Source organism: Mytilus trossulus, chromosome 8, assembly GCF_036588685.1.
Source record: "Mytilus trossulus isolate FHL-02 chromosome 8, PNRI_Mtr1.1.1.hap1, whole genome shotgun sequence".
NCBI lineage: Eukaryota > Metazoa > Mollusca > Bivalvia > Mytilida > Mytilidae > Mytilus > Mytilus trossulus.
In genome coordinates, this window is record NC_086380.1 from 47,520,434 (window position 1) to 47,548,185 (window position 27,752).

At 33.0% G+C, this 27,752-nt stretch overlaps 2 protein-coding genes across 2 annotated transcripts; one reads left to right on the forward strand and one right to left on the reverse strand.

Moving 5' to 3' along the window:
- Positions 1 to 1,830: 1,830 nt before the first annotated feature.
- Positions 1,831 to 4,432, forward strand: LOC134681952 (uncharacterized). Its single transcript, XM_063541583.1, has 2 exons — positions 1,831 to 1,971; positions 2,667 to 4,432. The coding sequence occupies exon 2, from the start codon at positions 2,671 to 2,673 to the stop codon at positions 4,372 to 4,374; it is 1,704 nt and encodes a 567-aa protein (XP_063397653.1). The 5' UTR covers positions 1,831 to 1,971; positions 2,667 to 2,670; the 3' UTR covers positions 4,375 to 4,432.
- Positions 4,433 to 12,747: 8,315 nt separating this feature from the next.
- Positions 12,748 to 27,752, reverse strand: LOC134681054 (NADH-ubiquinone oxidoreductase subunit 8-like). Its single transcript, XM_063540457.1, has 6 exons — positions 27,659 to 27,752; positions 24,640 to 24,717; positions 22,957 to 23,052; positions 20,290 to 20,462; positions 13,231 to 13,359; positions 12,748 to 12,999 (listed from the first exon to the last, which is right to left on the reverse strand). The coding sequence occupies exons 1-6, from the start codon at positions 27,711 to 27,713 to the stop codon at positions 12,868 to 12,870; spliced, it is 663 nt and encodes a 220-aa protein (XP_063396527.1). The 5' UTR covers positions 27,714 to 27,752; the 3' UTR covers positions 12,748 to 12,867.

The window sequence follows — 27,752 nt, forward strand, 5'->3', positions numbered from 1 at the left end:
ATATATCTATAATACTAAAATAACAAGGTCAAATGTAAGCCGCGTAGAGCATGTAAACAAGTTAAAACAACGAATAAAAAAATCAACTCTATATATATTATATATATCTTAGACGCTTTCATCTTGCAACAGTATTAAAACATTTGACTACACTTTACACAAGTATTCCCCATTCCAAACTAAAAGACAAATTGTTTTGTTTCGTAAAAACAGAATGGCCAACGTAGATACACATGATACAAGTATCTTGTTTTAGGGAGGTATAAATCCTACTTTGTAAAGGATCACACTGATTTAAACAAAAAATTCACTGAAAGCTGACTTCATACAGGAACTTCTTAGGATGAAATAAAAGAAGTTAGCAGTATCCTTTAACTTAAATTTACTTTCCGTTATATAGATGATGTTCTCTCACTAAATAATTTAAAATTTAATGACTATGTTGAAAGCATATATCCCATCGAACTAGAGATAAAGAATACTACAGATGCAGTTAAGTCTTCATAATATCTTGGCTTACATCTAGAAATTGACAATGAGGGTTGGCTGAAAACAAAACTTTTACAACAAACGAAATTATTTCAGCTTCCGAATTGTGAACATTTCATTTCTATGTAGCAACATTCCAGCAGCGCCTGCATACGGAGTATATATCTCCCCATTGAAACAATATTCCCGCGCTTGTATTTCCTATCATGATTCCCAAATAGTGCAGTAGAAATCCCTTCGTAAATTTTACACACGCAATCAAGAGTTGGTTGACCGTTATGGAATAACCATTTCACAGAAGATATCGGATATGCTTCTTACGTCGTAACTAGTATACAATCCCCTTCTCCGTGCGCAAAAGAAAGAACATTTATCAGCTGATCATTATAATTATAGTTATCCTTATTTTGTATAGAAATTAATAACTATTAATCACTGTACGACCTTCAAAAGTGAACAAAGCCCATACAGTATAACTAGCTATAAAAGACCCCGAAATGACAAATGTAAAGTCGTACGGTGACTAATAGCTGTTAATTTCTGTACCATTGGTATCTTGTGAAGAGTCGTCTTATTGTCAATCATACCACATCTTCTTCTTGTTTATGAATACTTTTGTATATATATTACAATTTATCATGGTTTTTTTTAGGTCTAATTGTTTGGAAATTGTTTTTATGTAAATCATATGTTTCTATGCTTAACAAAATTATTTTTGCTTGTACTTGTATTCTCTATATAGTATGGCCATTGTGGGTAATACAATATATCTTATGTTTTAATTACTGAGGTACATGTATAAGCACTTCGTCGGGATTCTCGGTTTATGGTTATTGTTTATATGGTCATGGTTTAAGTAAATGACTTATACACTTTATATAGCGAGATTTTTTAAATTCGCACATGTTAAATAGAAACTTCAGATATATATATATATATATATATGTACTTCGTTATTGTAGTTGTTTACACAATTGAGTAGTATTTCATTTGTTATAAGTATCTTTTACTGTAATTGAACCCTAGCCTTAAAAACAATGTCGTAACCTATTGATTTACTTGCTCTACTTGAGGGTTAAGATGGGGTTAAATGATTAAAGAATAATGCCCTTGAAAATGAAAATTAGAGAATAACGGGCAAAAAAATGAAGATTAGAGAAATGCGTGGTCTAATTTTTTCAAGATTAGAGAAAAAAGGGATTAGTTTTTTGAAGATTAAAGAAAAAAGGGGTGAAAATTAAATGTTTACAGAATGACAGACCCTCATACTAAGGATCCTATTTCGGTCCCTATGTCAACACAGAACCATTTGTCATTAGTATACGTAAATTTCAGAAAGGAATGAAACAATCAAGTTTAATGCGATATAAGACAAAATCCCAGATGTTTTTTTATTTATGTATGCACTTTTGTGCATATATTTTACATCTCCATTAGCGCACGAACAATACGGATGTGATTTGTTTCCAGAGATCTGTTTAGGTAAGCTAAAGTCTTACTATTGTCTTGGTGCAAAAACAGAAAGAAGGTTAACTTACAATATACTACACAAACTAGTTGTAAAAATCAAATAAAAAAAATATATGCACTTTAATTATGTTTTCATTTACATTAAGTTCGATAAAATGCGACACATTTAAATTATCGATGCATTATTTAAAATAATATATGATCTATATCGGATCATTTAAAGAATGCACAATTGTTTCATTTCACGGGAGTATTTCATGTTTTCTTAATCTATATTATGGTAAAATTCTATAAAGAAACCTATGGCACTCATCTGAAACTATCAACATCAGTGTTTTGATATTTAAAAAAAATTGACTAATTGCAGTTTAAATTGTTGTGAAAAGGATAAAGAAAGAAGAGCAATTTCTTAGCTTGTTACCATGGAAACCAGTTAATGTTCGATCGCGCCCCAAAAAATAGTAAATATTTACAGGTATGAGTTTGCTTATGGAATCTTATATTTCTTCTCTTCTGTCGGTTAGATTTCTAATGTTCCGATGTTCACCAGAAATATGTTTCCATAAAACGACTGTCTCAATATGTTGTGGATTAGATTGTGCTATTTTGATGTTAATTGAAATCCGACTTTCTGAACTCTTTATGTCTCTCAGTCTGTTATTCGTTTTTCACATACTGTCACTGACAACATTTTTTTCTGATTCTAGGATAATGGAGAAGAGTTCCAGTACCGTTCGATCAGTTTCTTGTGACGTCTGTCAGCGTCGATCTTTTTCAAAACCTGCCGCTAAATGGTGCCCTCACTGTGAGGATGGGCTTTGTACAGATTGTCATGAACACCATGGCGCCTCCAGATCAACTGCTAATCACCATGTAATTCAGATCGAGGATTATCATCATTTCCCGTCATATGTTGCTTCTGTAAAACACAGATGCGATATTCATAAACTTGAGCATGAATTCTACTGTACATCACACGCCCTACCATGTTGTGTTGATTGTACTAAAGATGTTCATTCTTCGTGTTTGGAATTAAAACCTCTTCATGATGTCGTCAAGGATGTCAAATCGTCAAACCATCTGCATGGAATAGAAAGAAATCTGTCAGATATTGTTGATAACATTGTTAAATTGACAAAAGAAAGAGAGGAAAATTTATCAAAACTAGAGGTGCAAAAAACAAAACATATTCAAACAATAACACATATGCGCGAAATAATAAACGATCATTTAGATAAAATTGAAGGAACCGTTTTGGAAGACTTAAGTCGAAAACATGATTCATCGAAAGTTCTAATTGAAAACCTTATCGATAAATTGAATGAAAGAAAAATTAAAGCCAATGCTATTCAAGAAGAAATAAGTTTGATGAAAGAAGCTGCGAGTAACCTTCAAAATTTTATTGGAATGAGAGATTTAGAAAAAAAGGTTAACGAAGAAGGAAAAACATTGGTTATTTTGCAAGAAGACGAAAATTTTTACAACTCAGATATTCATTTAAGCTACTCGGAAATTTTGTCTTCTTTTACAGATAAGGTTTCAGTGTTTGGTGACGTACTCGTTCAGACAAGTCCAAGAAATTTAAGCCTCATTTTAGGAAAGAGGATACAATCGCAAATTGTGTTGCCAAAAGTTACAGGAATTGAACAAATTAAGATGAGGCTTCAGCAGAAAATAAAATTGAAGAATAGCAAAGGATTTGACATCTCTAGTTGTGAAATATTAGATCATGGGAAACTGTTATTTTTAGATTGGAAACATGAACGTTTACTTACATGTAACAGTGATGGCAGCGAAAGTCGCATTGTTGCTGATTACACGGGTAATGGTCCGTTCGATATTACATGTATTGCAGACGATAAGATTGCTGTGTCAGCACGAACATCAAAGATGATAATTTTAACTGAATTTCCTACAGGGAAAATAATGAAGAAGATAAACGTAAATGGTGAATGCTTTGGAATTGACCATAAAGATGGCAAGATGCTAGTAAGACTTGTTAATAGCGGTATATTTCTTCTCATTGATGTAGCGGGTAAAATAATTTCCCGGGTTCGATTTCCGGGCGATCGCTTGCGTTATCTAACATGGTATATGGACAAAATTTATTGTACCGTTACCGGACAGAATACAGTCATTTGCATGAACATGAAGGGGTCTGAAATCTGGACTTATCGAAATGTGCAATTACGCGAGCCGTTTGGAATAGCTACAGATACAAATGGGTTCGTTTATGTTGCTGGAAGAGCATCAAACAACGTGGTACTTATTGCCCCTGATGGAAGAAGCAGTCGTGTTATTCTTAGTGACAGGGACGGAATCAACAAACCTCAAGCTCTTTACATAAGCAAGTTTCGACGACAACTTTTAGTGTGTGATAAATATGATGGGTCATCTTATCTGTTTGACTTTTGAATAATAAGTGAGCACTGTTTTTTTCTGTTTATATTATGCTAAATGACTATTCAACCGGTGATCGCATCTTTCTTATGTATTGTTACATGTTATCAAGGCCATATGTGATTTTTTAAACCTGCCGTGGTTTTTTTTCGAAAATGTCAGGATTTTTTTTATTTTGCTGCATAACATCCGATGATGCTATTTTCATATTTATTATTTTCATATTTATCTACCAGATCAGCTGACGAAATATTGAAAACTTAAATTTCAGTTTAAAAGGGGCATGTTAAATGTTCACTGATTTAACTGAAACTCTCATATTTGATTTATAACAATGTAAAAAGTTTCTTATAATTATAAAAAGTAAAATAAACAACTTACAAGGCATGGACTGGAGAATGTGTGGCTTTGTTTCGTGTGTATTTTTAGTCTAGATTCCTTCTAATTAACTGTGGAGTTGACCACCTATTGCCATTTAAACAAACTCATCATAGATTCCAGGATTGAAAATTTATATTTGCGCCAGACAAGCGTTTCGTTTACAAAAGACGCGTCAATGAGGCTCGAAACCCCAAAAGTTAAAAAGGCCAAATAAAGTACGAAGATGAAGAGCATTGGGGACCATAAGTCCTTAAAGTTTTGCCAAATACAGCTAAGGTAATTTATTCCTAAGGAAGAAAAGCCTTAGAATTTCAAAAATTCAAAATTTTGTAAACAGTAGATTTATGATATGACCATATATTACCAAGAACTCCACCACCAGTAGCATTGACCCACTGGTTGTAAATAAACTCATCATAGATACCAGGATTGAAAATTGAATTTTGCACCGTTTCGTCTACAAGACCCATCAATGAAGCTCAAAACCAAAAAAAGTTAAAAAGTCCAAATAAAGTACGAATATGACCAAAAGTCCTAAACTTTGAGTTTTGCCAAATACAGCTAAGTTATAAAAGTAATTAACATGGGCAATACATACAAACGTTTTCTGTAGAGAACCACTGAATTGAATGAAACCAAACATGGCACGAATGTTCATTATGAGGTGCTGACCAATTGTAGTTATTTTGAAGCTGATCCGTCATTCAAGATGGCCGCCAGAGAGAGACTTACTTTAACATATGAGTGATAAAACCCATTGGAAATACATTCTTTTTCTACGAGAACCTCTAAATGAAATGAAATTAAACATGACAAGAATGTTCCTTATGAGGTACTGACCAAGTGTTGTTACTTTGAAGCCGATCCATCATTCAAGGTGGCCCCCAGAGAGAGACTTACCGGTAATTTAAGGTATATAGACGAAACGCGTGTCTGGCGTACTAATCCTGGTACCTTTGATAACTACTTACACCACAAGGTCGATGCCACTGCTGTGGACGTTTCATCCCCGAGGGTATTGTCAGCCCAGTAGTCAACACTTCAATGAATATCAATAATGTGGTCATTTTTATAAATTTCCTGTTTACAAAACTTTGAATTTACCGAAAAACTAAGGATTTTCTTATCCCAGGCATTGATTACCTAAGCTGTATTTGGAAAAACTTTTTGTAATTTTGGATCCTCAATGCTCCTCAACTTTGTACGTGTTTGGCTTTATAAATATTTTGATATGAGCGTCACTGATGAGTCTTATGTAGACGAAACACCCGTCTGGCTTACTAAATTATAATCCTGGTACCTTTGATAACTGAGATATGGCCCTTTGAATGTTCTTTATGGTGTGCTGACCAAGTGGTGATGCTTTGTAGAAAATCCATCAACCATTCAAGATTGCTGCCAACGGGGGATTAAGTTTAACAAAGGACCACCATAAATGGGAAATATATAAAAATGTATAACGTCCATCATCACTCTACTAGTATACATTACATATTTATTTAGGGGTCAGCTGAAGGACGACTCTGGGTGTGGGAGTTTCTCCGTACCTTGAAGACCAATTGGTGGCCTTCAGCTGTTGTCTGCTCTGGTCAGGTTGTTGTCTCTTTAACACATTCCCCATTTCAATTCTCAATTTTAAATGTCTCCTTCCAGCAAACAGCTAAATGGATTGAAACCAAACATGAATTGAATTTTTCTTTTGAGGTGCTGTTACTATGTAGCGGATTTGTCATTGTCCATATACATGTAGGAGCCTCTGAACCAAGCTGACTATGCGGTATGGGCTTGGCTCATTGTTGAAGGTCGTATGGTGACCAATAGTTGTTAATGTCTGTCATTTTGGTCTCTTGTGGATAGTTGTCTCATTGGCAATCATACCACATCTTCTTTTTTATATTAGTAGTTCTACTACTGTAATCACTAGACAGTCTACACTGAGGTTGTAAGCTGAAACCCGTTTTTGCGGGTGAACTTGACTCCAATCTTATTCAACTAGGATTTCATATCAAAGGTCGGTGGATTTCTACCTGAACTCCCGCTTTCTCTACCAATAAAAACTGTACACCATGAAATAGCCAAATCGTGGTGCTTAAAAGTGCACTTCAAAGAAACAAACCTAACCAGGAAAACTTACCATTGATAAATGAAGCATGAAAATGAGGCCAATTTCCGATGAACCCTGCCAGAGAGACATGTACACCTTATAATTATTACATGCTTTCAATATAGTTGACCGTTTGCATATAGTATCTAAGAAACAAATTAAACCATGAAAAAGAGGTAATGGTTAATAGTTGATAATTGCTAGACAAACATATACACCTTACAATCATTCAATGCACCAAATATACCTGACCTATTGCTAATAGATTTATAAAAACAGACAAAAAAAACCTAAAATTTATCATCTAACAATGAACCATAAATGGGTCAATGCCAAATAAAATATGCCAGACTGACATGCACATCTTAAATATTTTCATAGACCAAATATAGTTGACCCATTGCATACAGATTACAGTATTAGAACAAAGGTCCAAAACATAAAAACTAAAGTTAACACTATAACCAAAGAACCATACAAGATTGTATCCAAAGTAAACAGATGCCCCACTCACATTTTCATTTTCTATGTTCATTGGACCGTAAAATTGAGGTAAAAATTTGGCACTAAAATTAGAAATATGGTATCATAGGGAACATGTGTACTAAGTTTCAAGTTGATTGGACTTCAACTTCATCAAAAACTACCTTGACAAAAAACTTTAACCTGAAACTTGCACTATCATTTTCTATGTTCAGTGGACCGTGAAATTGGGATTTAAAGTCTAACTTGGCTTTAAAATTGGAAAGAACATGTGTACCAAGTTGCAAGTTGATTGGACGTCAACTTCTTCCAAATCTACCTTGACCAAAAACTTTAACCTGAAGGGGGACGAACAGACTCACAGATGAACGAACATACAAGTGGACGCACAGACCAGAAAACATAATGGACTTCTTCTATCGTAGGTGGGGCATAAAACTGAGGTAAAGGTCAATGACACCTGCCAGTTGAACAGGTACATCTTACAATCATTTCATACACCTAATATGGTAGACCTGTAGCTTATAGTATCTGAGGTATCGACTTAACCACAATAACTTAACCTTGTTCACTGATCCACGAAATGAGGTTGAGGTCAAGTGAAAACTTTCTAAAGGACTTAACGACCTTGCAAGGTACGCAAAAAAAATAAAATATAGTTATCCAATTTAATACTCATAATACGAGAGAAATTAAGAATACTAAAAATCTTATGACAGACGGAAATTTCATAATATAAGGCATCTATATACAAAGTATGAAAGAATAAGTGTCAGATATATTAAGCTTTTAAGAGGCTATTTAACACCACCACCATCAGATCACTATCCCTATGTTGAGCTCCCAGACTCAACAATAAAATCAAAACTGAAACTGTAGGAGATGTGGGTTGTATGCTAATAAGACAGCAATCAATCGACAAAATCACAACAGCACACCTACAGACAACATATAGTGTTAAACAATAGACATGTTCATGTGTCTAAGCAACATGTCAAGTACTTTATAAATCCCTTATGTCAGTTCAAAATCTTACTCAGAGCATATGTTGTATCATTGTTTTTCAACTTGTCAACTTTAAAAGAAAACTTATTTCATTAGATTTAATCCCCCTTGATTGCATATTGTCCTAATATTTCCAAAGTGTCATGGTTTAAAAACAGTAATCCATCAATCAAATCCATATATATATCTTGAAATCTGCACCGTTGGGATGACCCTTCAACTCCAATGCTAGTTCAAGGGAAGTAGGATCTCCAGAGCTGTACAGACTAAAGAGCAATCAAAGAGCTGAAAGCTCTGAAGAAAAATGACGCCACTGTCTCTAATATTGGGATAGTTTTTATGCAAGTCTTGATTTTCACATACCGTAATTAGTTTAACAATGCAACATGTATCTTGAGCATATAATTGATATTCGTATATGTGTGTGTGTGTGAAGTGAAGGTGACAACTGGCTGGTTTTTTAAGACAAATGAATAGGTCAAGACTAGCTGAATTGTACAAATAAATACCGTAGAAAGGCTTGTATATTTCTCACTGGTACATAGTCTGAATCTGGGTCCGTTCGCTTCCATTCACGTTTGCGCCCACTCATTTTCACCCGTTTCACTTTCACACCCTACATGTTCGCACCCAATCTTAATTGGTTTTGTGTTTAATAACTCTGTAAGCAAGTGTTTTCTTATAAGTATAATTGTTGTCATTGTCTCAAAATAAAGTGAGACAGCAATTTTTTTTTGGTGTTGAATAAATCTTAATCATGTTTTGGATAAGGTATTGCTAAAAATAATAATAATCCTTTCTAAATAAAGTGGTATTTTGTCAACGTTTTATTTTGTGTTGAATAACTCTTAATCATGTTTTGGTTAGTGTATTGCTATAACTTGTTTCATTGACTTGTTTCAAAATGAAGTGAGATTCTGACTATGTTTGTTTCTGCGTGTTGAATAAATTTTATCATGTTTTGGTTATATTAGTGGATTGCTATATTTTGGTTTCTATGTTTTATTGTTTCGTTGTTTCAGATCAATGGGACCAAGCTGTTAAAAACAATTATCTTTTGTGTTTTTTCCTTTAAAATCTTCAATGTTTTACTCATACCAAGCTATAAATACATTCAGTATTTACACCAAAGCAAATTAAAACAACAACCATGATTTTCCAATTATTCAACTTGAATTTGAATTATAATTGGGCGCGAATGAGTGGAGTGTGAATGTGCGAACGTGTAGGGTGCGAAAATGTATTGGGCACAAACAGACCTGATACCATACAGTCTGAACCCCCTTCTCCCACAAAATATTAAGTAAATAATCTTTTTGTTACTGCTATCAAAGGTCTAATGAAACTCAGATAGTTTCAAACATTTGTCAAAGAATTCTAGTCAAACTGGCACCTAGTTAAATTGGCACCTGGACAAATCAGCACCTGGTTAAAATCGACACCTGATATAGTCAATTCGTCACCCATGTTAAATATATATTTTTAACAGTATTTTAAGCAATAGGGTAAAAATAAGAAAGGGGTTGCCAGAATTGTTTTCAGTATTTGAGCAAAAAGAGTTAAATACTAACTTTCACATTTTTGGGTGTTCATGAACATTTTGTATATATTTATTTTTCTCAACTAATGACTTTTTTGGTGTATTTTTAATGATATATATATATATATATATATGAGTAGTCCAAATAATTATTACGCCTGGCAAGGCTTTTTTAATTTTATTCTGGAACACCTTCCTCTGACCGCAAGGCTGTTATTATTTTTCTGGGACGCCTTCCTACGAACGTCGTAGGAAGGCGTCCCAGAAAAATAATAAAATAGCCTTGCCAGACGTCATTATTATTTGGACTAATACATGAGATATTGTGTATTTTTCTGCATAGCCAAAAAATCTATGAAAGTAATGTATTCTATAAAAACATATTGTAATTCGATTCATCAGACTCCTGTAAATTTGTCAAACCATATATTTAACTCTCTCGTCAGACCAATATTAACTTATAACAGTGAAATATGGTATATGGATGCATACTCATCCTTTTATAAAGCTTCAATTAAAGGAGATAAAAATAACAAAAAAGTAGATACTCTAAATTTCATTGACAAAAGTCCACCTGATAAAGTACTAAATAAATTTAATAAGTTAACTTTAGGAGTAAAAAAATGCTCTTGCAATATAGCTGCTCGATCTGAATTAGGCAGCTACCCTATTGATTGCTTTATAAAAAGACAAACTCTTCTTTTTCATGATAGACTATTAAGGGAAGAAACTAGTCCCTTACTAAAAGAGACACTAAATTTGGCAAAAACTTTACATAATGCAGGTATTTATTCTTGGTACTCCTATGTAAATCATGTCAGAAGTCAAAATGATTTAGAAATTGTTAACCAAAATAAGGATAAAAATAATAGGCTAATATACAAACAAAATCTAGAAAACTCCTATGAAAATTTATATAATGATAAAATATTAAATTTACAAGAGAATAGCAAACTCCAACTTTTTAAAAAAATAAAGAAAAGCTATAACTTTGAACCATACCTACTTTCTCAAAGCTTTGAATATAGACAACTAATTTCTAAATTTCGAATAAGTGACCACTGCTTATTAATAGAAACTGGAAGATACAGGAAAATTCCCAGAGATTTAAGACTATGTACACATTGTGATGTACTAGATGATGAGTTTCATTTCTTTTTTAAATGTAAAATAAATGAACAATTAAGAAAAGAATTTTTAAATGAAAATAAATATAATAACTTAAATGATATAGATAAATTAAAACATATTCTCAATCCTGAAACAAAACAGGACACTTGCAAATTAGGCTCCTTTTTAAAAAAGTCACTAAGACTGAGGGCAGGGAGTCCTTGATATAATTTGAATCTCTTATATATATATATATATATATTGATTTAAAAAAAAAGACAAATTATAGTTCAAAGTGTGTCCATTGTTTATTTTCATTGTTTTATGTAAACTGTATATTATGTATAATGTTTTAAGCCATTGGTCCATATGGGCGTAAAGTGCTTTTCAAATAAAGTTAAATAAAATTATTTTAACCAGTTGAGCATTTTACAGGATTGTTGGTTTAATGCTGTTTAAACTTTACTGAAAAACAAACACCTTAAATTTGCTAATTATTTGGCATGAAAGTTTGATTTATTGAAAGGGACTCATAGTTTTCAATTTTATTTTAATAATTGACTTGTTTTTACAATTACACAAATTGTCTAATTGTTAAAACAACAGCTTTGGTAAGGGCTTCGTTGTTTACCTTTATGCACTACATATTCACTTTCGTTTCGTGGTTTACCAAAATACACAACAACATATTCACTATGTACTTGGTAACAGTAATTAATTAATTGAATAGAAAATATTATAACAAATATTATTGGATGCCGAATTGACGTCGAATAGGTGCCGATTTGACTAGATGCCAATAAAGCTCTACTATGATAGTCGACTTTGGTATATTTTTACCCCGTTATTGATAGGATTTCAAACTCCTGTGTGCCAATTTAACCAGGTGCCGACTTGACTTGTACGTTTCAATTCCTCTGCGATCGTTTGCGGTATTTTCTTGAGAAAACCTATTTTCCATCATCAAAGAGAAGAAGAAACTGCTTTAAAATGATTCTGGAACGCTTCATGATTGTTAAAATAAGTTTAATTCACTCAAAAACAATTTTAAAACTTGCGATTAAACAGGAAGTTTCCAAAGCACGTGTAAAAGAAGAAATTAACCGGTGAGAGTGGAAATCCGTATATGACAGATATCCCTATAGTACGACTTTGAAAGTAAAACAGTTCAATCCTTTTGTAAAACAATCTTTAATATACCTATCACATTAATGTTTGAAGGGTCTTAAGCTTATTCAAACCATATAAGTCGGTATGAAACACCAAAACGGAATGAACAATAACCGATTACGTTTTGTAGTTTACAAATTCTAAAACTGGTTCCCGTCAAAACACAACACTTTGTTCGAGTGTAGTGGAATACAAGCAAAAACCAGTGTAAACTGGGTCCTGGCTGATTTAATACTACACAATGATGCATAATGATAACACAAGCAGATTCCAGTTTGTATGGAAAATAGGAAATACGAAACCAAGCGCGGTAGGCAGAGAAATGTAATGAAGTTCAGGTCGGCAGTTATGGAACAATGACTGCGTCATTTTCCAAAAAATCAACTTGCTTTGAAGCAAATTATAACAAAATTTCTAAGATTTTGACCATTGTGGGCATCAACACAATTCCTTAACACATGTAATAGGCAAAATCTCTTTGTTCTTACTGTGCTACAATCTAGTTGATGCAGAGCTGAGATGTGCATTAACTACCTCAGATTATTACTAAGTAATAATTTTGAGTTATTTTTACAATGCATATATGAAAATGGCCTTTAACTAATATAACTGTTTATTTTTCAGTTCATAAATACAACTTTTATCACAATGTCAGAGCATATTGAGGCAATTTAAAACATCTGTTAAGATATTAGATCTACAGTGAAATTACAGTTTATCTATACAGATGATCTGCCTGCAGATTAGAAGCTATTTCTGCCTCCCACTTGTCACCATTCTCCAGTAACTTTTCTTTGTTGTACAGTAGTTCTTCTCTAGTTTCAGTTGAGTATTCAAAGTTAGGACCCTAGGGAATAAAAGAAATGGCATGTATAACAGTAAGTGAAAAAAAAACAAAAAAAATCAATCAGAATGCAAGATGGAAATTATTGCTTATTGACACAAAGATATGCCTCTTGATTACAATTGTATAGCAAGTAAATGGTTAACCTTTACAGTTATTGAACCATGACTGAGGTGGCAGTTATAGATAAATCTGCATTGAGATGCAACATATAAAGTAAAGATATTCCCATACCTCAACAATAGCATCAACAGGACATGCTTCTTGACAAAAACCACAGTAAATACATTTGGTCATATCAATGTCATATCTTGTTGTACGTCTGCTGCCGTCTGCTCTTGGCTCTGCTTCAATTGTTATTGCCTAGTGAAAATAAAAAATCAATTTATTTCTTACTAATTTCGGTATAGCCTGGCCATTATACATAAACTTGGTTTTACTGTTGCAAATTACCCTTTACCAATGGCTGTTTGATGTAGCTTGAAAAACTCGATTGCAAAAGTTAAACATAAGTTTGAAGTGGGCCAAGCTTTAAGTACGATAGTAATACATTTATTTCCTTTATTCTTTAAAATCAAGCTTTGACTACTTCAAAGTTTGGTTTTACTGTGGCGTTTTGAGTCAATTTGATTCAAAGTAGCATTATCAAAGGTAGGACAACTAGAACAAAAATTCATTAGTTTAAACAAACCAATATGAAACTTCATACTATAAATCTGACAACAAATATAAAACTACATACTATAAATCTGACAACAAAGTATCTGAAATTAAATAGCAAAATATATATTCTCCCCTAAGCCTTATACACATTGTTTAGTACTTTCTTATACATTTCATTCTAAAATTGAGAATGGAAAATGGTATGTGCCAAAGAGACAATAACTCAACCATAGTACAGCCGAATTGGTTTTGAACACAAGAAAATCAACCATCCAGAGCCTCAGCTGGCCACTAAACAATAATTTGTACAAGTTCAGCAAAAATGGATGTCATACTAAACTACAAAACACGTAAATAAACAAAAATGAAAAACAAATACAAGACTAACAAAAGCTTAAGGCTCAAGACTAGAAATAGGCACTAAAATGCAGCATGTTTTGTGATTTGGATGGACAGTTGTCTCATTGGTGCTCATACCACATCGTCTTTTACCTATTTGTGAGATCTCCCCCTTCCCCCATAATCTCTATCCAATGAAGAATAAACAAAAAAACATAGAGCAATAGGCATAGTTAAACTCAGTTTAAAAGAAGTCAAAGTCTGATGTTGGAATAGTTTACAGAAGAAACTAAGAAAAATGATATGTTACATAAATTAATAAAGGACTACTAGCAGTAACTGACATGCAAGCTCCGGACCTTAATTAAACTAATTGAAAATTATGTCTTCATCATATGAAAATCAAGTACAGTCCCTCCCATTAGGGGTTCAGTACCTTCATCATGTCAAAAACGGGTTTTAGAATAAATATGTTTATTTCCAATGCAAAGACCTTATATATTAATAACAAGTGAAACTGCGAGATACTGCTCACTGATGATACCCCGCCGCAAGTGGATAATATTAATAGTGTAAAAATATGCAAGTATTTGGTAAACAGGAAGTTGTTGAGTGGTGAATCTGAAAACGCATCACACAGTATAGCAGACTGAAATAAATCCTGAAACCAAATTTCAGAAACCCTTGTATTGTAGTTCCTGAGAAAAATGTGACGAAAATTTTCAACTTGGCTATCATGTGTAAAATCATACAAGTGTTCGGTAAACAGGAAGTTGTCAAGTGATCAATCTGAAAACGCATCACATGGTATAGCTGACTTAGATAAACCCTGAAACCAAATTTCAGAAATCCTTGTATTGTAGTTCCAAAGAAAAATGCGACGAAAAATATTCATGGGACGGACGGACGGACTGACTGACGGACTGACAGAAGGACAGACAGAGGTTAAACAGTATACCCCCCCCCCTTTTTTTTATAAGCGGGGGTATAAAAAATGTAATTTTTAATGAACTGCCAACAGTATCTTAACTTCATCCGTTCTGAAGATGTTTGTTTAAAATAAAATTGAGAATGGAAAAGGGGAATGTGTCAAAGAGCCAACAACCAACCATAGAAAAAACAACAGCAGAAGGCCACCACCCTAGAGTGTTTAAATTTTAGTGTGTGCCTGTGTTTACAATCCAATAAAAATGCTTCAAGACTTGAAACTCAGTTGTCACATATTTAACATCGCATTTATAAATGATCTGTATGGAAAAACTTGATGATTTTACTGCCAAATATTCTCCCCTTTACAGACCCTTGGTTCATGTTAGATATAAATCAGAATATATCAATGCTGGTCGAAGGCATTGTTAACATAATCATCCTAATCTACGGACCACCAAAGGCCATCCCTACATAGGATACAAAGTCTGTTTACAAAATATTTTATACACACGTTGATAATTTAGTATTGGAGGAACTTTTATTGAATGAACCCTGCTCCTCAAGTATAAAGACACAGAGTAACGTTAGTTAAATCGAGATTTCAAAGCTTTCAACATCGATTTCAAACAAATGCTTTGAAACTCCAAATGCAAGTGTTCATTCATGTCAAGTGCTCACGTGATATAGCGGACTTGACCTTATACAGGAAAGATAAACCCTGAGAACTCTGTTAAAAAAGTTTTGAGCAGGAAATACAAATATAAATTTTTTGGTAGGAACAAAAACCTTGAGGCTCTAAAGAGCCTGTGTCGCTCACCTTGGTATATGTGAATTAAACAAAGGAAGCAGACAGTTAATGACAAAATTGTGTTTAAGTGATTGTGATGTGTTTGTACATCTTACTTTACTGAACATTCTTGCTGCTTACAATTATCTCTATCTATAATGAACTTGTTCGTGTAGTTTCAGTGTAAAATGTTAGTAAAAATTTACAAATTTTATGAAAATTGTTAAAAATTGATTATATAGGACAATAATTTCTTAGGGGTCAATTGACCATTTTGGTCATTTTGACTTATTTTTGAGTCTTAAATTGCTGTACATTATTGCTGTTTACAGTTTATCTCTATCTATAATCTATTATACTAAACGAGAAGACCTCATTTTTGGTGTCCCTTCTCTTCCTTCCACAATAAATCAATCATCATGCCTCTGTGTCATATAGGTAACATGCATTGTCGCATTTGTCATCTATTCTTATGATTATTCAGATTGAGTCATTTTGGGAGAAAAACGACAAAAAAGGAGTCCGGATATGATGCCGTCTTCAGACTGACTTTTAGTCATAGATAAGACTTCCTGTTTGAAACATGCACACATACAACAAATTGTATGATAGATAACAACTAGAGGCTCTAAAGAGCCTGTGTCGCTCACCTTGGTATATGTGAATATTCAACAAAGGACACAGATGGATTTGTGACAAAATTGTGTTTTGGTGATGGTGATGTGTTTGTAGATCTAACTTTACTGAACATTCTTGCTGCGTACATATATCCCCATCTATAATGATTGGCCCAATAGTTTCAGTTGAAAATGTTAGTAAAAATTTACAAATTTTATAAAAATTGTTAAAAATTGACAATCAATTTGTCTGAAATTTTCAGGGCAGATAGATCTTGACCTGATAAACAATTTTACCCCTTGTCAGAATTGCTCTAAATGCTTTGGTTTTTGAGTTATAAGCCAAAAACTGAATTTTACCCCCTATGTTCTATTTTTAGCCATGGCGGTCATCTTGGTTGGTTGACCGGGTCACCGGACACACTTTTTAAACTAGATACCCCAATGATGATTGTGGCCAAGTTTGGTTTAATTTGGCCTAGTAGTTTTAGAGGAGAAGATTTTTGTAAAAGTTAACGCCGGACGCAGGACGACGACGACGGACGACGCTGGACGCAAAGTGATGAGAAAATGATCACTTGGCCCTGTGGGCCAGGTGAGCTAAAAATGAAAAATAGAGAAGCCAATTAGAGCGTTATCCATATCATGGTGTTTAGATCGCAAGAACCACAACTATTATTTTTCGCGTTAACCTACATGTAAACTACGATTATATTACTTTAATATTTAAAGACTCTCTGTATTCTGTCTACTGTTTTTTTTTAAATGTTTACTATTTAAGGGGTCATACCATTTGTATTTATATTAAAAAAAAAAGGAAAACATGTGACACAAGTACAACCAATCGTAGAGCGTTCTCCATATCATGGTGTTTAGATCGCAAAAATCACATCTATTATACCTCCTTAGAGAGGACAAATATTTTTCGCGTTTATCTACATGTAAACTACGATTATACTACTTTAATAGAGACTTTCTGTATTCTGTCAGGGAATTTCTATGTTAGTATAGAAAGTCCCTGATTCTGTTTACTGTTTTCTTTGAAATGTTTAATATTTAAGGGGTCATACCACTTGCATATATATATTAAAATAAATAAAACATGCTCAACTTCATCTAAAACTACCTCGACCAAAAACTTTTACCTGAAGTGGGACAGACGGACGAGACGAACATACGAAAACAAACACACGGATGCACAGACTAGAAAACATAATGCCCATAATTGGGGCATAAAAATTTATTGTTAAAAGGGAAAATAGTGATTTGGCAAAAATGAAAGTAAGGTAGAGATAAGAGGGAGGCAGGACCTTTTTCGGGGCGTCGGGATCGGGTGTTTTTAAGCTCGGGATTTGGGGATTGATCATTACGAGATCCAGGAATATATTTTTCGATTTCGGGATATTAATTTCTTTAAATTCTGCATAACGGGATTTCATGGTTTTAAGCCCCGGGATTTCGGGATCAGAACCCCTCTGATGGAAAACCCCTTAAATTAGCCTTAGTCGGTATTAGTCATTTATACATGATTCAAATCCTACCATTGGCATGTTAATAAGGCTCTCCAAAAAAAAAGTACTGATGGATTGTCATAGAAGCATATTTTTTAGACTAATAAGGGTATATATAAGCAGTTACATTTATTTCATGTTTGAAACGGTGCAAATTTTTAATTTGATTTGACTTTTACCAAAAGAAGCATTGTTGCAAATGAGAAGAATTGTGGTCGTAGGCCAGAAACACGAATATAATCGAATTTTACAGAAAGGAAACAAATATCGGACTTTGGAAAAAGGGAGATACCTTTTATGTTATTCTCCATACATAATATCTTTTACAAAAATCATCCTACAACAGTTCACAAGCTGTATATGCCTGCGATTTCGCGGGTGTTTTCTAGTAATATTCAAGATAATAACCAAAAACAGTAAAATTTCCTTAAAATTACCAATTTAGGGGCAGCAACCTAACAACGAGTTGTCAGATTCATCTTAAAATTTCAGGGCAGATAGATCTTGACCAAATGAAAACTTTTACCCCATGTCAGATTTTCTCTAAATGCTTTGGTTTTTGAGTTATAAGCCAAAAACTGCATTTTACCCCTATGTTCTATTTTTAGCTGTAGCAGCCATCTTGGTTGGTTTTCCAGGTCACAAAACACAATTTTTAAACTAGATAGCCTAATAATGATTCTGGCTATGTTTGGTAAAATTTGGCCCAGTAGTTTCAGAGGAGAAGATTTTTGTAAAAGTTATTTAAATTTAAGATTTATGAAAAATGGTTAAAAATTGACTATTAAGGGCAATAACTCCTAAAGGGGTCAACTGACCATTTTGGTCATGTCGACTTATTTGTAAATCTTACTTTGCTGAACATTATTGCTGTTTACAGTTTATCTCCATCTATAATAATATTCAAGATAATAACCAAAAACAGTAAAATTTCCTTAAAATTACCAATTTAGGGGCAGCAACCCAACAATAGGTTGTCTGATTCATCTGAAAATTTCAGGGCAGATAGATCTTGACCTGATAAACAATTATACCCCATTTCAGATTTGCTCTAAATGCTTTGGTTTTTGAGTTATAAGCCAAAAACTGCATTTGACCCCTATGTTCTATTTTTAGCAATGGCGACCATGTTTGTTGATAGATCAAAACTTAGGATACAATTTATAAACTAAATACCCTAAGGAACATTCAGTTAAAGTTTGGAAGTATTTGGCCTAGTAGTTTCAGAGGAGAAGATTCTTGAAATAGTTTACGACAATGACAGACAACAACGACAGACGCCAAGTGATGGCATAAGCTCACATGGCTATGCCAGGTGAGCTAAAAAAGGCATGCTATGCACATGTTTGTCTGTAATCTATATAAATTTTGAGGTGAAATGCAGCCATTTAAGCCAAAGGGTACACATCATCATAATTTCAAGAACCTTAATCATTTCTACAGCACTTGTCTTAATACCCTGAGCTATGGTATTCAAGAAGTAGATGCTGACCTGGTTGCTTTTAATATGGATGCTATATGATACGAATTTGCGATAATACACCAGAGGTGGTATGATGTAAATTATTGGAAGAAGACTGAAGAAGAATTGACGTTGGTCAATGTTTTTTCTGCTGTCAGTTTTCTCCACTTGAGCATGCTGAACAAGTGAAGGCCCTTATATCCACATTGGAATGTATTTAAAAAAAGTTTTCAACTGATTTTTGGCATCAAAACCTATGAAGTTTCGATCGATGTTTAGACAAAAACAATGCATTTTAAAATTATTATTCTTTTTTATGAAAGCCGGTACTCATCCATACTGAGACATTAGACATGTATATAATTATCAAGTATTTTATATTCTATCACCTGTGTTTTGTTATAAAAAATCATTCTAACTTGTCAATTATTTGACGGCTTGCACCTCATTCCCGATTTTTTCGATACTCTCAGGCTTTTACCACGTTTAAGTACATATAGTAAACAGGTAAAAGTAGAGCGGAAAATGTTCATTCATGAAATTTTCATGAATGAAACTGACGCAATCTGGCATAGATTTCTTGTGATTTTCTCTTCAGCGTATGGCTGATCAGCGAAGTAGTGTTTGAGATACTCATTTTCAAAATGAAGTTAAATTCATCTGAATCATCAGTGAACATTCAATTTTTTTTTTATTAAAGCTGTAATCTTTTCAGTCAAATGAGAAGTTACTCAAAATTTTAAAAGAACCTTCCAAGAATCAGAATTCAAACACTAGTACTAAATTATCTCGGATCAGAATAAATGGCGATAATCTGTCACCATAAGTTTGAGGCCGATGGCTATGGAAAGTAGGCAAGAGCAAGCTATAGCAAACTTTCCAAAAACAGGGGAGAAAACTGAAAGTGCAAAGTGACCTTGAGAGTTTAAAGACAATTATAAGCAAAATAACATCACTGACAAACTTTCACAAGATAACTTTTACCTGTGCAGGACATATTGCTTCACATAATTTGCAGGCTATGCATCTCTCTTCTCCTGAAGGATATCTTCTTAAAGCATGTTCACCTCTGAATCTTGGACTTAATGGCCCTTTTTCAAAAGGATAATTTATAGTCGCTGGTTCCCGAAGAACACCAGATACTGCCAAGCTCACTCCTAAAAAGAGAAAAAGGCCCTAGTACTAATATGAATCATCCAACCTTCCTTCATTAGAATAAAATCCAGTGTTGTCAGATAGATAATTAAGTTAAATTCTAATCAATTATTTCTTGGTAAAATATTGGTAACAAAATGTGTCCATAGTACACCGATGCCCCACTCACACTCATTGTATATGTTCAGTGGACCATGAAATTGGGGCCAATACTTTAATTTAATTAGTCCAGACGCTTTAGAAGGTATAATATATACTATATTTGGAAATATTGGAATAATCTTCGCTAAGGCACTATTGTTCCCTTTAATTGTCATGTCTGTGCACAAAGGCACATATAAACTGTGAAAACTTTAATTTGGGTTAAAGTTTTGGAGCAGATCAATCAAATATGTTTGTCTTTCAGGTTTGTCAATGTTTAGGTTTTTTTTTGTCATTTTGATCAGGTAATAGTAATGATACAATACGCGAATGATTGACAGCTGTCATGATCACAAAACAATCAGAGAAAAGTATTAAAGGGACTTAATTACAATGCTTCACCTCTGGAGATAGTCTGTCAAACTTTTCAAGTCTTCCTGATACATTTGTATTAAGTCATCAGGTATGTTGTTAGTGCAGTGACAATCTATACATTTAGACAACTTGTATTTCAGCTATGACAGCGTACAGTCCAGCCATGTTAGCACTCCATGATATGTTAAAACAACAGTTAGACCTGACAAAACAGTTTATTCAGTCTCAGAAATATCTGTACACATCATTTAGTTAATTGGACTTCAACTTCATCAAAAACTACCTTGACCAAAAACTTTAACCTGAAGTGGGACAAACAGACGAACAGACGACTGGACTAACAGACGCACATACCAGATAACATACTGCCCCTCTACTTTTGTAGGTGGGGCATAAAAAATTGTCATTTATGAGCAAGAACTCAAATAACAAATGAATAAAAACTTGACTGAAAACACTGAAAACAGTCATTAGAGAGCAATAACACTAATGAAGAGTGAACTGACAATTTCAGCCAGTAGACTGATTTGTGGATCTTGTCTTGATGAAAATGTTTGATAGTTTAAGTTTCCATCATCTAATATAGTTGATCATACATTAAGCAAAAACTAAAATAAAATGTTATCACAGAGATATGTCTTGCTTTTTAGTAATCCCAATAATGCAAATGTTGAAATTTAAAGAGCAAACACTTTAACATGTAAGTTTTGCAAATATTCAAAGTCAATAAAAAATGACTTGGAAATGAGATGTGCAAATGCTAATACAAAGTTTCGCATAACAAATACCATTGATATATCATAAGAAGTTTCTTTTTATACTCCATTTATGGTCATAATATTTTCTGGTCTGTGCGTCCGTCTGTTAGTTCATCTGTTTGTCCGTCTGTCTGTCCCATTTCAGATTAAAGTTTTGTTAAAGTTTTTGGTCGAGGTAGTTTTTGATGAAGGTAAAGTCTGAACAACTTGAAACTTAGCAAACATATTCCCTATGATATGATTTTTCTAATTTTAATGCCAAAATAGAGATTTTATCCCATTTTCACGGTCCAATGAACATAGAAAATGATAGTGCGGATGGGGCATCCATATATTAGGGACACATTCTTGTTTAAAAACAAATTTAAACACAAACTATGTATGTAAACTATGCAAAATTTCAAAGTCAATTGATCATAACTGAGGGGGCGGGTCAAATAATATCCATGGAAATGAAATGTGCAAATGGTAATACAACTGCATACAGAATACCATTGACCTACTACTAGTGGTTCCCAATAAATCAACCTAATCACAAACAATTACATGAAAACTAAGCATAAGATTCAAAGTCAATAAACCATGACTGAGTGGGGCGGGCCAAATAATCTCCATGGAAATAAGCTATGCAAATGCTTATACAACTGCATACCAATTATCATTAACTTACCACTTCTATGTTTACTCACCAACTATCAGATCTGACATAAAGAATTCCCTCAGGTTATAATAAGACTACTATAAACTCACCACCTATCAGATCTGACATAAAGAATTCCCTCAGGTTAATAAGACTACTATAAACTCACCACCTATCAGATCTGACATAAAGAATTCCCTCGGGTTATAATAAGACTACTATAAACTCACCACCTATCAGATCTGACATAAAGAATTCCCTAAGGTTATAATAAGACTACCTATCAGATCAGACATAAAGAATTCCCTCAGGTTATAATTAGAGTACTGCATACTCACCACCTATCAGATCTGACATAAAGAATTCCCTCAGGTTATAATTAGACTACTATAAACTCACCACCTACCAGATCTGACATAAAGAATTCCTTCAGGTTATAATTAGACTACTGCATACTCACCACCTATCAGATTTGACATAAAGAATTCGTTCAGGTTATAATTAGACTACTGCATATTCACCACCTATCAGATCTGACATAAAGAATTCCCTCAGGTTATAATTAGACTACTATAAACTCACCACCTATCAGATCTGACATAAAGAATTCCCTCAGGTTATAACTACTAATTTCTGCCATGCCATCATCAGGCGTTGGTATTTTCTCACTTACATCCTCTGGAAAAAAGTAAACTTAACACTTATGATTTTTAACATTAACATGATTAATAAAAAAAACCTTCACACCGTCACTGGAGTTCCCAAGTTATAAGACTTATATATATTTATATCTTTCTCAAAAAAAATCATAACAATAATTTCTTGCAGATGTCACTGACCATTGCTGAGAAAAGTAACATGTAGCTAACACCAACACTTCTTATCATCATTAATGGTTTTTTTTTTATTGGAAAAAGCATTATATTAATTAAAAGTACATAACTGGCTCAAACAAATGACACTCTATAAACTGTTTATTTATTACGAAAACAAAAATAATTTCAAGGGTGCAAATTCCTGACAAGCATGACAAGGGAAAAATGTTCATCTTCTTTTATTGTTATTTTTCCACCTGAATATGTGACTAAAAATACATAGTGGGATAACATCCTGATGCCAACTTAAATAAAAATATTAAAGTAAAAGCTTGAAATGTCAAATGTTTTAAAAAATCTATTTTTAGGTAACATTGCCAGTGAACTTGTTCTTTTAACTATTGACCCTAAAACTAATATGCTTCTTCTGTTTCCCTACATCTTTACAACTTTACATCTGTATAAGGTGTATTCCAATCAAGGAAGATTGGGATGACTTTCAATTGAATTAATATTTTTGCAAACATACAATAAGGCAACAAAAAAAATATTACATGATTTCGGCTAACCCTACATACCTGACCTAAATTTGAGAGCCTACCCTAAGATTTTTATGCCATTTTGGAACAAGCACTGTTTAAGTCTGACTGATTTCCTAGTAGTATTCAGCTATAAAATTATATTGCCTACCTACATATGTACCTACCCTATTTCTTTTTTTCATCATGTTCATGATGTTAGCGGAAACACATGTATTATTTATTTTGGCCTTATACAAGTTACATGTTTTATGCAATATATTTTGATGTGTTATATATATAATAACAGAATTTTTGTTCTGAATTTTCATTGAACTTCCTTTTTTTCTTATTATTACTTAAATATACATTTTTAAAATAACATTCTTATTGGGTTTGGACTAGCTGTCAGTAACCATGGTAACTGCCAGTACTGTCAGATCTGTATTTATTGTCTTTTTTGTTGTGCAGATGTATATACTGATATATAGTGTCTGGTCTGTGTTTTTGTTAGATATCTTTCTGCTTTAAATGGATCTATTGAGTTAAACCTTATTCAACTGATCTCTAGTTTTTTCTTATACATGTATAGTACTGTTACACCCCTATCCCAGGTTAGTCAGCAGCCTGTAATATAGTGGTTGATGTTTGTTGACTTGTTATATATCATTTTTGTTTTTCATCCCTTGTTTTCTACATAAATTATAGGGCATTGGATTTCTCATTTGAACTGTTTTACATTTGTCATTTATTTCAGGGCTTTTTCAGCAATATAGTTTTAGCTTATTGTTAAAGGCCGTAACATGATCTACAGTTGTTAAATTCTATGTCATTATGTCTCTGGTTTAGAGAGTCATAGTAATTTTACCCATATGCTTGTTTTTATATTGGACTGCAGCTGACTGTCACCATTTAACTAAACTGATACTTACTATATCCTGCTGAGATAGCTCTTGACTGGTTGTTTATTACATTTGTTGGATGTAAGCTCTTCCTGATTACATTTTGTGCTGAAAGTAAGAATTGCTTGAAATTATACACTTGCATGCATGTACAGAAACTTTTTTTCTGTTTCAAGAAATCAATGTGAAATCATATGCTTCACTGAGCACAGCCTGATATAACAGCTGAGGTCAAACCCTGAACAGTTGGGGAATATACAAGCTTAATACTGTCTGAATTTGGAGTGTGCAAGGATCTCCATGGATGGAAATTGAACCATGGAGGAACTTTCACCATCACAAACCGTGTCTACACCGTACAGTGTAGCGTGATGAAAAGTATTTCATCCCTCCATGTAAGGAATGGTGAACATGCTGATACATTGCTTATTTAAATTATGTTTATTTGAATTTTCATTATAGAAGTATCAATATTTTCATTAATTGCCTTTTGAAACCATATAAATGCCAAGCCTTCATGGTACCCCCTTAGTTGAGAATGACCAAAAGCTATCATGAAGGTCCCTATGTCGTTTTCTTTCTATTTTTGGTAATTGTTATGGTGGTTAAAAATCATGTGGAGGTCATTTTTCACGGACACTGTCAAATTCAGAAGTCATGAACCCATTAACAGTATTGCTGATTTGCAGCAACAACAAAACGATTCGTACGGGTTATGTAAAAGGTAGAAGAGATTTGTAGGGCAAACGTTGACAAATGAAAAGGTTTTTAATGACTTTATCTAGCAAATTGATGCTATGCAACATGCATCTTTCGAGTCTAAATGTAAACGGGAAACACCGATGTATCAATTTGATTGTAAACTACGAAATGAATTCGGAATTACTATACGATATTTCTTCACAGTAAATATTTACGTTTTTACTTTTTAACTTTTAAAGTAATTCTATATTATCTTTACAGTAGTACTCGAGTTATTTGCGATGAAATAAAGTTAATGTTTTACGTTTTATTTTGTACTTCTTAAAAAAGGGGGATGCTGATTGCGTAAGTCAATGTAAAACTAAAAGCACGTGTTCGACTTGTTGAACTGTTTTCTTTGTAACTGGATTATAAATTTATTTATTTAATCTAAATTATCATTAGCATTTGCTGAAACTAATTTGAATAATTTGATAAATCAACAGTCTAGTGTTCTCCTGTCAGGTTTGTCGATCTACCTGTACAACCTCAGGTACAAGTGATTAGCGATATTAATCCCGATATCCCTCAGGCGTTAGAACTGTATTTGGATTATAATACAAAAAGCCTAAGGGTTCTGCAATTACATGCATTTGATTATAATTTGCTTAAAAATATGGCATCGGGCTATAAAAAAGAAAACAAATTTGAACGATGGCGCATGACAATTTAACGATGGTGCGGGTCATTTGACGATGGCGGAAGATATTTGAATGATGGCGGGGCGCCATCATTAAACAGGTCATGGAGATCCCTGGTGTGATCAAATTTTTAACAATAAATACTTAGGTTTCTGAAATAAAACAAATGTGGTCAAAGAAATTCAAAATTGGACCTTTAATTTACCATGTTTACATGGTCTGATATCCAAAATCTTACATCATGGTTATCTTCAGCAAATACACCAAAAATTAACTTTTATTTGAAATCAATCAAAGTTTGACCCTTCAAACCTTAATATGGACTAATTTGAAATCAGGACCCGAAAATTAAAAAATCTAAATGCACAAAAAGATTCAGCATATTACACAGCCACAATAATTCAGTTTTTTATAAAAATTAAATTCAAACAAAGTACAAAATGAAGTAAGAAAGTATAATTTTTTACCCTTTTATAACATCCATGACATCAATGCAGACCAATTAAAAATATATCCAAAATAGTATAATAAAGGTTAGAACCCCCAAAAATGAAAGACTTTAAATTAAACCCATTGAAATATTGCTAAACAGATAGGATGGGGCACCTATAATCCCTGTTTTCATGGTTTTCAATGGTTTTATGATTTTGATGTGTAAAAACTCCAAAGAATGGCTGAAATGGAAGAAATATGCCAGTTAATTATATTTTAAAAACAAATATGATTGTTATTTAAACTTAGACAAAAATTTCGGCACCTACTGTAAAGGACAGAAAAAGAAAATAACGATTTTTTATCAATTTCCTAAACATAAAACATGATTGCAAAATTTCGTAGTAATTCTTTGACTGGTTGCCCTAAATCAGTTCTTCACATCTTTGAAATGTCTACTATTCATATATAATGAAATTGATTTGATAAATATTGTTTAAAGCTATAGGTATTTGGTTTTACATAGATGTGTAAAAACGGAGAATATGTACGTGTCCCCTTTGACAAAACATCAGAAATTTCAAATAGCCTTTAATCTAATTGTTCAGATGATTTTTTTTTCAAAGAAACACATTTTTAAGCTAAGAATAATTTGCTTTTTGATGTAATATCTTCATATATAGAAATATCAGTTTACTTCAAAAACATAAAGACCTGATCATGAACATAAAAGTGCAGAAAACATGGAAAACTGTGGCAAAAATGAGCACCCCAATCTACTGAAAGTGCTACATACATGACATAATCATTGTAGCATTTTGTTTAACACATACAGAATTTACAAAATATTTATAACAACAAACTAACCAAAACATGGCCAAGATTATTCAACACAAAAAAAAAAACGTTGTCAAGACCATTTATGTATATATACAGAAACAATGAAAAAAATGTATTTATCATGTTTATAACTATGCACTTACTAAAACTCAATTACAAAATTATTAAACACAAAACCAATGAAAGTATTCGACACACAAACTTTGCATATATATATAAACTTATATATATGAAGGTGAACTTCAAGGTAGTGCCTATAAGTAGTGTTTTCTGTTATGAGAAACTCCAAGATCTATGTGAAAAATAAATTCTGCAAGAAACAATTGTAGGGGTGTCATTATTCATGTGCAATATTTTCAAGCGGAAAAAGAATGACTTGAAATAACAAAATTTACCAGATCGACAAACCGAAAATAATTTCATCGAAGCCATGTTTGAAGAGTTTCTCATATGGGAGATAACCAATTACTGAATGGAAATTATTACAAC

Bases quoted from the DNA above. Each gene is read 5' to 3' on its own strand.
- LOC134681952 (XM_063541583.1), top strand. From the start codon at position 2,671: ATGGAGAAGAGTTCCAGTACCGTTCGATCAGTTTCTTGTGACGTCTGT.
- LOC134681054 (XM_063540457.1), bottom strand. From the start codon at position 27,713: ATGAGAAACTCTTCAAACATGGCTTCGATGAAATTATTTTCGGTTTGT. The intron at 13,360-20,289 runs GTAAAAGTTATC...TATTTTCACTAG, and splicing joins AAGCAATATGTCCTGCACAG to GCAATAACAATTGAAGCAGA. The intron at 13,000-13,230 runs GTATGGGAATAT...TTTATTCCCTAG, and splicing joins CTGTTGATGCTATTGTTGAG to GGTCCTAACTTTGAATACTC.